At 38.3% G+C, this 12,991-nt stretch overlaps 1 protein-coding gene across 1 annotated transcript in view; it reads right to left on the bottom strand.

Moving 5' to 3' along the window:
- PARD3 (par-3 family cell polarity regulator) overlaps positions 1-12,991 on the bottom strand; it is a 388,174-nt gene that overhangs the window by 14,149 nt on the left and 361,034 nt on the right. The window contains exon 24 of the mRNA XM_026048772.1: positions 236-356. Within this exon, the coding sequence (XP_025904557.1) occupies positions 236-356 (121 nt within the window). The remainder of the gene's footprint in view (positions 1-235; positions 357-12,991) is intronic.

Genomic DNA, 12,991 nt, shown 5'->3' with positions numbered 1-12,991 from the left:
AGAAGCAGCAGCAGCTCAAAGTCAAGGGCCTAAACACAGAGCAAGTAAAGCTGCGTATGCAGAGCCCAGATGGCTGAAAAGCCTAAAAAGCAACAGGGAATGGGCAATGTGGATAAGGAAAAAAAAGAGAAGTTTGGAGGCAGCGAGACCCGGGTCTACGCCACGTTGTGGCGGCCGGTCCGGGCAAGTGGGAGGTYGGGCAAGCTTGCCCATTTGGCAGACTCTGTGCACTTACCCACGGCTGCTCAAAACTGTACGTCCGCCTCCTGTCCTCCACGTCCTCGTCTTGTTTTGCTTGCTGAAATTCTTGTCTCAGGCGCTGTATCCGGTCATGGTTATTAGGAGTCGATCTGTTGCTAAAAGAGGGAGGATGGGAATATCAGTGGGCTTGGTGTGGCACTGCTATCTGCGACTGTCGCGTCGCAGAAATAATTTCCAAGCATTTCATGCCAAGACCTTCAGTTTTGTAACTATGATTAATGCTGTTTGGACTTATTTTAAAGAAACTTCAGACAGYGTATGGATAAGACTAATGAGGCTATTTCTGAAAATCACCAAAAGTTACTGGAATCTTTTCAGCAGGCTTTACTTCTCGACATGAAGAGCAATATATGCATTAGCGTCAGACTTAACATAAAGGGAAATTAAAAGAAAAGTCAAAATGGTCTTTGCTACTGAATAAACATGAAAGATATTCCTTTCCAATCAATAAATGGTAGTACTGTCAGGTCTTTATTCGCTTCAAATTCATTACAATGTCTGCAGAGCCTGCCTATATAAAATTTGATTATTTTCCCCAATCAATAAGCGCCTGTCATCCCTTAGTTCTGTTTTTAACAAGTCTTTTATACTGATCAGTCTGAAAGCATTAAAAGGCTTGTGGGCCAGAATGCCAGTATTTTTGCAGAATTCTCAGCATTAGAGTTATTATGTAAAATCATATGCAGAATCTTGAACTATTCAAACCCATAAATTTTCCCACATTGCCTATCACAGGTAATCCTCTCTCCATAGCCCAGGTTTATGGGAATGAAATATGCACAGGAATGGCTTGTTTCATGGGGCAGAGAGAAAGTGGATATTTATTAATCTCATTGCCATTTTTTCCAGCTGTGCTGCTCCCACCTGACCCCCATAACCCCACCATATTTCAAACACATTAATATAGGAATCACAGGAAGCCTGAAAAACAAATCTGTTGTATCAAGACTAACCAGAAACATTTTAATCTCTTCCTATGGCCTTCTTAAGCACTGTATTTATTGTGTATTTCAAAAGAGTTGGTAAGGAATGACCAACTATTACTTAGTTTCAAAAGAACAATCTACAGAGGGACGGTGGAAAACAAGCCTATAGATTCATATTGCTGGTCATGGGATATGGTGAGATACAAATAATTCATATCCCACGTCTTCTCCCCTATGCAAAAAGGCAGCTCTGGAGTCCATTTGTGACTGTTTTCCACATCTTTTGAGCCTGGTAGGTGCATGGGTTAGAGGCCAGAGATTTCTAAGATATGTTACTTCTTTCCACTCTTTTCAGTGCTATGCAATGGAGCCTGTCACGGCTAGGAGAGCCAAACCAAAAATTTTGCATATGTCTTCTAGTGAAGACAGATGTTTTTAGATGGACTTTTTTCCCCTCATGAAACAAAAGGCAAAGAAACAGAAGGCATTGAGGAAGTGTTTTTTTTTTTCCAGATTGTCTTTTTTTTTTTTTTTTTTTTTTTTTTTGCAAATGGGAGCATCAAGAAATTCTTTACTTGTAGTGTAGGTCAATTGCTATGTGCAAATTGCTGTTTTGAAAAGTAAAAAATAAAGAATAATTTAGAGCAGGTGGAAATAAATGATTGAATGATTTTGGCATTTCCAGAATTTCCCCTTTCACTGCGGGTGTGCAGCTAATTCTATTTCTTTAATTCAGCTTAATTTTGTTGAACAGCTGATCTTCCTTTGCAGTTTCGTGTTATACAGACTTATTCTATATGTCCAAAATTTGTCCAGCTTTATTATATAAGCACTTCCTTTTTATCTCATGATTTGCTATACACCATACTTTTTTAATGTAACCATCATAATCCAATCCATGTCAGACAAAACACTTTGAAGTGGCTTGATATTTAAAACTGGGATTGTTATTCTAACAAATGAATAATCTAACACACTCCATACACTTAAGTGTTTTTTAAAAGATAAAACTGCATTTAGACTTACTGAAATACCTAAAGTATTAGTATCTTAGATGTAAGAATACCTGTTTAAAAGAGAAATACCGTTACACTTTGGTACAAAATTACTAGCAAAGTAACAGACATACTTTGATATACTCTAGATGATGGGTAAAYCAGTCATCAGTCCTCCTCAATCAAGTTTATTTCTAACACTAAAAGATGACAATACAAAAGCRACACTGCAGAAATTACTTAACAGTAAAGAAAAATGAAGGTATAAAACAAAAGTAACTGAACTAAAGCCTAGGCACYGAGGCCTAGACCTAGGCACTCTAGAGCTGAGAACTTCTACGCATCTTATAAAGATGATTAATAACAGGAATTACCCCAATGGTGGAACAGCAAGCAAACACACAGTGTCCATGCTGGCATACAACTAAAATGTACATCTCCTCCAGAGCAGGGAATACGCAAATGCAATATGAGGATGAGGAGAATCGTAGGAGGAGAATCGTAGGATTTACAATTAACTTATTCTCAGACCTGAGAAGAAGGCTTTATTCTTAGAAAAAAATCTTATTCTTAGCAAAAAAAAAATATAGTGAAGCTGAGTTAAGCGAAATATTCAATGCTATTGAAATGTTTGATAATGGCAGAGAAGATAAACCTTTTAACAATATTTCTATTTAATACCAAAAGCAAAGGACATGACCTAAATTAAGGAAAACTGCAAAAGAAGTGAATTCTAAAAAAGAATTATTTCACAGAAAAGAAAGGGCTAAATTAAAGACAAAAGCACTTCTGCATTAAAAACAAATTCTATTCAAATTTCTTTGTGTTCACACAGTCCTTGAGATGCAGAAAGTGAGGTGGAGTGTGGGGCTTTGTATTTAAAAAGGGGTTAAATCAATTTTGTATAGGAGAGGAAAGGGGAAAATGAAGGAAGGTAGGGGCTGGGCTGCCTTTGAGGAGAAAGATTGTGTTTTAGACTATAGCTCAAGTTTGCTTCCTCTCATTTCCATCTTCCTCACAAGCCAGTGCTTTAGTTTTCTTTAACGAAAGGATTTTGCAGAAAGATGATGCAAGTCCAAGAAAATAGGGCTAACTGCATCATTTTTTTTTAAAACTCAATTTACCTGAAAATCCAAAAATAAATTCACCTCAAAGAGTCCAGGAGTACCAATGTGAATGAAGGAGGTTATCTTGCAGTCTCTCCAAATTTATCAAAGCCTTCACTTAGGTTAATTTTAAGCATTTCAGCCAAAGTGCAGTGCATCTTTGCAGGGGCACCGCCGCTCGCCTCCCTGGCAGGTCTGCTGCGAGCCTTTCCCTTTGCCTGCTTCAAAGAACGGGCAGCTGCRAGCGTGTGGGAGATGATCAGCGCCTCTGAGCACCAGACGTGAGAGATGTTCTTCTTCCACAGTATCCTAATTACTAAGTGCTCTTAAGAGAACTAAAATCAAGAAAAGGCTCTCAGGACCCAAGTGCGTTGTGTGCAGTGCACTTGGGCTTCCTTCTCTGTCTGGCTCTCSCCTGCCTGCCGTCCAAGCTGGCACATTTAACCAGTGGCTATTTAGTGAGCGCTGCTTAATGACACATGCAGCCTCCAGCCTGGGCTAAACGGGAAGCGGTAAGCCAGGCTTTGCCAGGCCAGGGCTGTCACGCATGTTYGGAAAGAAGCAGGCACCGCAGTGCCCGTCAGGGTCTCGGATCATTAAGCAATGGCTTGCTGTGCTGTCCCGCGCTGAGGTGCACAGCTGTAATCCTTTCCAAACAGACAGATTTTCCGTGTGATAAAGTGGATACAAACATGCTACTGAGCAGGAATGGCTAAAGCTTTGGAAAAAAAAAAAAAAAAAATATATATATATATATATATATATATATATAAATTGGACTGAAACAGCATGGAAAAGTGTCCTAACAGCATCACCAGGCAGTTGCAACACGACCAGAATAACCAAAAGGTTCGCATATACCAACAGCCTGCTTTACACCTCACAGTCTTTTGACACCGATTTGAGCAGCCAGGGCCTCTGCTCTGACTGGCTGCTTAGATCTCTGGATAGCAGCTATAAAACACAGATGGGACCTTATTTACTTCAAGCGAGCACATAAACATCACCCCATTTTTATAAAAGAAGCTCCCGTCTGTTTGGACAGATTGCTTGCATTATCTCAAAAATGAAGAGGCGCCGCTCCGTGTGTCTAGAGGCTGGAAGGAAGGGAGGATGAGCAGCCTCCTGCCAGTCCCTTTACTCCCAGGGATGCTCTCATGCCTGCAGCAACGCGGTAGCTGAAGCTGACACCCAGCTGAGCACAACACAGGACCTTCCTGCATGGCTTGGTCAAGAAGCACCACTCCTCACACTTAACTAGTGCAACCAACTTGGCTGCTCCTGTTGCTTCCCGTCTGCCCTGTGCTGTGCTGAGACACACAGAAACAAATTTTCTAATGAACACACTGATATTAACACATAGAGGCATTGTACACAAAAAAGAGCAACCACAGGAAGCATAATAAAGAGCTGCTGCATAATCACAGAATTACTATTCTTTCTGAAAAAAAAAAATTGACTAAGGGTTCAAGTTTGTGAAAAAACCTACAATTGCAACTGCAACATAGAAGGATGTATAGGAAAGTTTATTCTGTACTCCTTTTCCCCCACTTAAGTGCCAAAGAATTTATTGTAAATAAGGTATTAAAAGGTGGGGGAGAGGTGTTAAAAAAAAGAAAATGTATCAATTACAAAACTGCAAATAAAAATAGCTTTTCTGCACAAGCTTCATTAAGTTTTATCAGCTAGTATCTTGGGGTTTTACACTCAAACTACAGGTCATAAATTCACAGTAAATCCCCCATATGTTCACCAAACACCTGAATTCAATTTCTCTTCTCGTTGTAAGAAAGGGAATGTGCTGCTCAAATTAATTATGCATGCAAAGTTAGTTTCTAACAAGGACAGTTCCTTGCATGCTGAAGGGTATACGTCCTATCTGTTTTTTTTTTCTTTTTTAGATCTCTTTCAATCTTGGCTTATTTCTCCTGTTCACAAGGTTATAAAAACCCTTCTTTCCTGCCGTTTCATATTTGCAAATGAATATAAAGCGTCATAAATCCTTTAAAGTCTGCAATCTTCAAGTGCAGCTAAATTCAGGGATGGGATTAATATGACAGGCAAGATCTCCTACAATGTTACCTGTACACATACATGCACACTATGGCATAATAATTCTATCAAAACAAGGATTTTAAACCCTAGGATATATGTCAATATGCATGTGAGAGAAATAAGCTCTTCAGGAGCTCAAGTTCATGTCATTTCCAGTTTACCTTCACAGCTGTAGTCACCATCTCCAAGAGCAATCACTTCACAAAGAAGTTATGCAAGTCCCCCAGGGTACTCGCTCCCTTCAGCGGGTGAAATTTGTTTCCAAATTTGACATCCGCGATTTCTTGATCATTTCACACCAATTTCAGTAGAGCAAATCCTTAAAAGTTTAAAAYACACAGCTCTATTCTGCGGGCTTAAAAGGAGGTCCCAAATGGTGTTAATTTGGCACTCGCTTTTGCTGTGGTAGTCATAAACAACCCGGTGGACTGGAGCTGATAGGGAGGTCACTTCACTACACCAGTCTCTTCAAACTCTCAAGACTGAATTTCACTTCAGGTCCCTCTGTGGTCATTCTGAAGCGGGGCCATCATTTTACAATCAGTGAAATCTGAAGAATGCACCCAAGACCCTTTTTATTGCTACCATCACTCTTCCTTATTAGTCTGTCAGAGCCTGCACACAGGAGGCAGAAACCCAGCTTTACTTTTCAGGGGAATTCGTCTGCTAAAAAGCAAAGCAGAGATTTTTAGGAACCTGCTACAAACATATGAAAATAGATACTCTGCTACTGGGTTATCGGCAGTCTAGTCCTTGCTTTGGAGCTGTTAGGCTTTGTAGAAACAAGCCAAGCCAATTTTTAGCTACACGCGACCGTGACGTTCCTGGCTACAGCTGCTGTTGCAGGGGATTGCCCTTCCCCTGGAACCAGAGAAGAAAAGAGGGAGATGAAAACAGGGAACGTCTTCTCAACGTGTTAAGGCAATGGCAGAAACCCACGTATAAAGMCTACAAATGAACAAAGCCTGGAACTAAAAGAGTGGCAACCAAGTAAAAGAGAATTTAGCTTTTTTTGATCTAAATGAAATAAAAAATTACATTAGAGGCAGGCAAAGAAGTAGCCTCTGATCTTCTGAGCACCTTCCTGTCCTAACCTGGACAGGCAACAATGTTTTGGGKTTTTTTTTAATTTTTTTTACTTCTGAGAGCACTTACCCTCACTAAAAATTAAATCTTTATGCACAAACAAAACTGAAGTTTCAAGCAGTACAGAAACAGCGATGTATAGACAAAAACTTTTCTTTAAAATGACTGAATGCTTAAAAAGATAATAAAACATTATACAAAGTTGACATGGCTCCTGCAGTCCTTAGCAGCCTCTAACATAGTTATGGTATAATTATTGCAGATCTTTGACAGAAGGTTTATTGATTTATAAATCTTCAAATAATATTTTGATTGATTTTACATTATTTCTTAGTATAATTATAGACTAATTGCCAAGTGCAAAATGAGAAGTTATCCATTAAAAGCAAACAAACAAAATATGACTGGGTTAAGAATACCGGGTTGGGACCAATTTTCAGATGGTTTCAGAAATTTGAAACATAGGGAATCTCTCTTTTCTAGGAGCRTCAGTATTAGAGCAGACATTTTATACAAAACACACAGAACTGTGGAATCACAGTTTTGTTTTTGGAGTTAAATAATTTRCAACCTCTAAATAAAGCTCTAAATCTGAGATTACTGTTAAGCCTTTTCGTCAGTTAGTGCTTGGGCATGCAGTTTCCCATGTGACTCAACCAAGAAAACATGGAAATCAAAGCTAAGATTGATTACTTGAATTGGTGCCTAAATCTACATGGCTGTTGCCTTCTTATGAAGTTGATCTTTAAGATTTATACCGATTAGCACAAGAACTAATTAAGATTTTTAATTAAATATTATTTGCATATGGAGATTAAAAATATCTTTACAAGATACTTTGCAAAACAACTGATTTCTGGATAAATTCTTTTAGCATTTTAATATAAAGATGAAGATTTTAGTAAATAGATGTTTTAATTATGAATTACTACCACGCTGTCTTGACTAGCTTTGAAACTAAAGATTGCTATGAAATGACCGTCAGACAGTTATCTTCAAAAAATAATCAGTTCTAGGCAAGGTCAAACAAGAACACCACTTACCTTTTATCCCCAAAATGAGCTGATTATTTATTCAGGCAGCTGGGACTCATTTCTTTTCACTATTTAAGGTATTTTCACATCATTAAACTTACTATTCCTTTTGGTAATGTTGAAAATGTTTTTTCCTCAGACATGATCTTTTTTTTTATATATACTGTTCAGAAATTGCTGATGGCCTTGCTATGTTTTGAAAAAAATTGGATTAGAAATACTGAATTCTAATCTTTGCTGTTCTTGGGCTGCTTACTCTGAATCTAGGTGCAGATTTCAGATACCCTAATGTGTGTATTTCTCTCATTGCAAAATAAAAGCCATATTTGCACATTACACCATTTCACTGGTTTACCCAGAAAATTAACCTGATAAACACCATAGAGGAGAGCAAAGTTATCTAGCAGGAAAAGGTAAGGTGGTATTTTTTCTCATGGAATATTAGTCACTTAAAAGGTAGGCATGTTGTTAAAYCCCGCCATTCAGATTCCTTTTGAGGGCAAAACAGAGAAGGAAACTGCTCCAGGATGTAATGCACAACCCCTGCCCTAGGACGCAATTACTCACCCTGGAGAGCTCATTATTTTTCTCCATTGAGAAAGAAAGAAGCCCAGAATGACGAGCACAAGCTCAGGTGGGTAACATTAGACACCTAAAACAGGGCAGGCGATTCCCATCCTAGATGGTTAACTTGGGCTGAAGCTGGTTGAAAAATGAATCCTCCTGAGAAACCCTACTGCCGGGGAGGCCTGGTGGAAGGCAATAGCCACTGGGCACGGTGCTATAATCTAACAGTTTAAGCCTTAGGCAGAAGAATTAATCAGAAACAAAATTTTTCTCTCGGTGACTCATGACCAAGTCACTAAGCCTCTCCACATTTGAGTTCACACATGTACAAATGGACAATTGCTTTATTTAAGAGTTTTAAGAGCCTGTATAAATCCGGAGCAACAGCCAACCCTCATTTACTTTACCACAACTTTAATGGTTCTTTACAGGGTATGCTCTACTACTGCTTGTAACCCTCATTTATAGAAAAAAAATATAATAAGAGAAAGGTTTTGACATATGCTGACATGCATAGAGCTATACTTGAGATAAGCCAAACATTACAACATACCAAGTTGTGTGGTTAAGATTGCCTTGGCTCAGCCAATTTGTTTTTCAGCTTTCACAGTACTTTAATGCTACACATAATAAGGCTTTTCCAGTAATACACTTGCCAGATTTTTTGATAAACAGAAAGGAATGAAAAATGTTTAATAAGGAATTCTACTTAGTATGTCAGATTTATTTTTCTTGTTATTGGCCTTATGTTACAGAGTTACGGTGTATCATTTCATGTTGTTATTCTTACAGTCTTAGGTTGAGATTGACACCATAATGGTGTCTCTGGAGAATCTGATGACAACGTGTTTTGACATAATGTTAAAATACATCCAAACTGATATCACTTTATTTTGTCATCATTACATAGTTTCAGCCGAATCTGTAAGATATTGATGCCTTCAACTGGGGCRATTTTAGTACAAATGGCGAGTGCTGAAGATTTCTGAAAACATTAAACACGCCTGTGTCGCCCACGCGATGGTGGTGGAAAGAAGCCCTGGCCAGATACCCCAAAATACAGTAGACATCACATGACAGATCCTCGGTCAGATCAAAAAAGCTTCAAAGTGCATTTCATTCTGTTGCTTGATAATCAATTTAATAAACTGTATTATAATGTTATCTCAGCAACTGCAGGCAAGAGGCCCAGCTCTGCTGCAATCCAGGCACTTCGGTTGCTGTTGGGATGCGGGAGACACCTGCGCTTCACGGTGCCTCATGCAGAAATCAGGAATTATTTTCCTGAATGTTATTAAAAAGTGAGATTTCTAGCTCATAGGCTTCACTGAAATGGAAATTGCCACCGATGTAATTCTGACTAATGAATAGCAACACCACCGGTTGCTCTGTGCTCTGAAATGCCACACTGCCCTGGAGCCTTAAGCAGTGCAAAACTGCTTAGACACATCGAATCCAATGGAGTTTAAAGGCATTTAAAGGTCTGACCAAGAGCTTTGAGAAGTTTTAAGGGAAATAAATAATAAATAAAATGAGCTTCAAGCTTCCTTTTACCACATGAATCTCAGGGACTGATTCTGGAACCATTTGCTCTAAAAATTGTCTGCAAAAACCATCCCTGGGCAACGAGGAAGATGCATGCCACGCCAATTTAAATGTGTCCACTTACAGCTATATCATTCAGCTTCCTTTTTTTGTTATTTACTAGCTCTTGAATCTTCTCTGAAATGAATTAAAGAGCACCTCTAGGGAAATCAACACTTTACATGTATTAAGAAGTATATTTATTCAGTATGGCAGTCCAGATTCTACTTACTAAACTGATTGCTGATAAAATCTCTAATTTTAAGCATTAATGCATAATATTTCTCTACTGTTCAGATTTGATCAAAGAGAATAAAGAATTTCTCCTTTCTCCCCATTCTCCTAGAGGATAATGCTTAATAGAAATTGCTTGTATTATCTTATTTCAGAGGGTGTGCTAGAATTGAGACAATCCCTTGATCCCAGCTCATGAATAAAGCATTTAATGGCCTGGACTTGTCAAAGGACACAGTACACATTTGATCTATATCGTAAATACAAGTCTGGGAAACACAAAGTTTGCCATGTCTACTCATATATTTAAAATATTTTCCCTTTCTCTATTATTCCACAATTAAGATGGTGAAGAAATTGCTAAGATGATGGAACAGCAATGAGAATGTGGAATTTTTCAAATAGTTCATGACTGTAATTTATAAACTCCTGGGACACAGCAAAGAAATCCATATAAAGTTCATACATAATTACTTTACAGTAAGAGGAAATAATTATTATAATGCCAGAAAATGTATAATTAATAAACAAATGACAGAAGGATAAGTTGTACCCTGACATAACTAATACTCTCCACATCTTTTGTAGGAATTTTGATTCTTCCAGCAAAGAGGAATGGCTGCCAGTGGAATAAAATGCACCTATTGAGTTGTGAGCATACCTAACTAACAACCTCATTGACCTGAAGAATTTGATGCACACCTACAAAAAGCTCTTTCATAATCCCCAAAGAAAATCTGAAATATTATAGACAAGTAACTGAAGCTATTAATACACACAGGGGTCAATCCCATTTAATGCAATTATAGACTGGTTTCTACTAGCACTGACCATTCTTCACTTCCAAAATCCAAATAGTCTGCATTGTATTAAAATCAATATATTTATGAAACAGAATGTATATTTTTTTCTCTTGAATTTAGAAACTCATTGTATCTTCCTCAATTACCTTAAAAACAAAAGTCTCAATAAATTTTCTTTCTCGATACCATGAGCACCATGACGTAGAAATACAATGAGCCGGTGACAGACAAATGAAACCACAGCAGCACAGTGCTGCACTGGTATTTGTGATTAATATCTGAAATAAACTCACAGTGTGGTATTGCCTCTGTAATTCAAGGACTATTTTATGACAGGTCACCTGCTATTTTTTTGCCATGTGCGACTGCCATGATGTTGTCAAGAGACTCACATTTACTGTACAGTACATTTACATTTACAGCACATCTGAGAGGCTGCTCCTTACATGTGTGTGCATTAGCCACCTCTGAAAATGACTTCTCCCTTRCAAAAGTAACAGAAAGCTTTTATTTATGGGAATTTTAAAAGTRATATAAGCCCAGCTAACTTACAAAAGTAGTATAAGCATAGAGTAAGCATCTCTATGCTTCTAACTGAAGTTCAATTCCTGCTATTACTGTGAGCTACAAAGGAGGAGAGAAATTAATGATTTAAATTTCAAGACATTCTTTTATGCATTTTCCCATTTGAGTTTCACAATGATCTGCTTTAGAGGGAAACAAAAACAAAACACGATCTATGACAAGAATTATGAAAATCCTTAGGAAGGAGAGTGCACAAACGTCTGATTTTGCTGGCACTTTGCTATTTATTTTTAGTTATATTTGCCAGTTTTGTACATCACTAAACACTAATCAAGCAGCAGGATACTAAATGTAGTAGACATGGCACAGACTGCCTAAAACCAGTTCCTTAACATATTTTTTTACAGTTTAAGAACTTCTCCCCACCCAACACACACATCTGTGGACAACATGCCACAGTGCTAAGGCTTGCAGGAGGTGGGGGTCAGCAGGGCAGGGTGCCCATCACTGCCCAGTGCACAGGGAGCCCATAGGGACCAGGGTAGGCCCAGGCCTACCCTGGAGATGCCTAAAACCAGAAGAATTAACACCGAATCACATATCTAAAGTCATAGAACCTGAATCAGAAAAGGTCTTTTTTTTGCAGTAAGCAATACTGACCCCTAAATCATGTCACAATGTGGGAGGGGAAAACAAGGAAGCCCAAGTGGTGTGGGACGGCCTTCACTTACAGCATTTTCTACCATGACATTCTTCCATGATATGGAAGGACCTTTGCATGGGTTTATAGAACACAGAAGTACAAGCAGTTCCACAAAACCGCTCTTTTACACCCAAAAGCTGTGCTTCACAGGGAGTAATATCAAGATAAAGGGTTATCTTATTGTAAAAAAAGCCCCTAAACAAACAAACACACCCTTTTTTGCCTTGAGCATGAAGATATAAAGGCATGAAAGCAACTAAGAATAAGGACCGCAGGATCCCTTCTATTTTTTAAAAAAAACAAAACCAAAAACAATGCCATTTTAAGCCACTGGCATATATAAAATAATAATAGCCTCAAGACCCATCCAAGGTAGCCTTCCTTTTCATTCCCCTGCCAGCTGAACCCAAGACAACCCAAGACAGAGACAGGAGTCCAGTTATCTGATTACATACAAACAACTGTATTTCCCCATGCTGTATACAGGTAATTGCTTCTTTTACAGGGGTTGTAAAAGCCTGTGTTGAGAGAACAATACAACTCATTAGCTTATTGCATTTATTTAAAATAAAGTAAATGGCATGTCCTATATTACAGCTGCGGCTCTATTACTACTGCCCAGCATAGGTCACGTTTTTCCCCAGCTCTATCACTCCTAGCAAATTACTAGCACTTGATGTACAGCAGGCATAAAATAAGCAAAAAACAAAACTTTGGCCATTTTAATTTAGATCTGCATAATGGCAGGTCAAATTTATGTGAACTTTTTGGTGAATTGGTTCTTTTATTAGTACCCCGTTTAATTCAAATCAGAATCCTCTACAGAAGATTAATTAAATATTAATCAAAGTCCAGGGCAGTCTATGCTTCTGTTCCATTAACCTAAATGTGACTCCATACAGAACCACAATGCCTTTCTTTTCCCCTCACCCTCTTTAAAAGAAGCCTTTTAGGTTTTTTTTTCTGTTATGGTGCAGCTCCCAGGAAATGCAGACATACTATTCCTCACGCGTGTTTTACAGGTCATCATTTCTTTTCCTTTTCCAATTAAAGCTGCTCTTAATCACAATTAAGCTTTCAAGAAACAATTAACAGAAGTCAAAACTTCTCTC

This window comes from Nothoprocta perdicaria, unplaced genomic scaffold (assembly GCF_003342845.1).
Source record: "Nothoprocta perdicaria isolate Ctin4 unplaced genomic scaffold, notPer1 scaffold_57, whole genome shotgun sequence".
Taxonomy (NCBI): domain Eukaryota; kingdom Metazoa; phylum Chordata; class Aves; order Tinamiformes; family Tinamidae; genus Nothoprocta; species Nothoprocta perdicaria.
The sequence above is the reverse complement of the archived record's forward strand: the minus strand, read 5'-3'. Positions and strand labels throughout refer to the sequence as shown.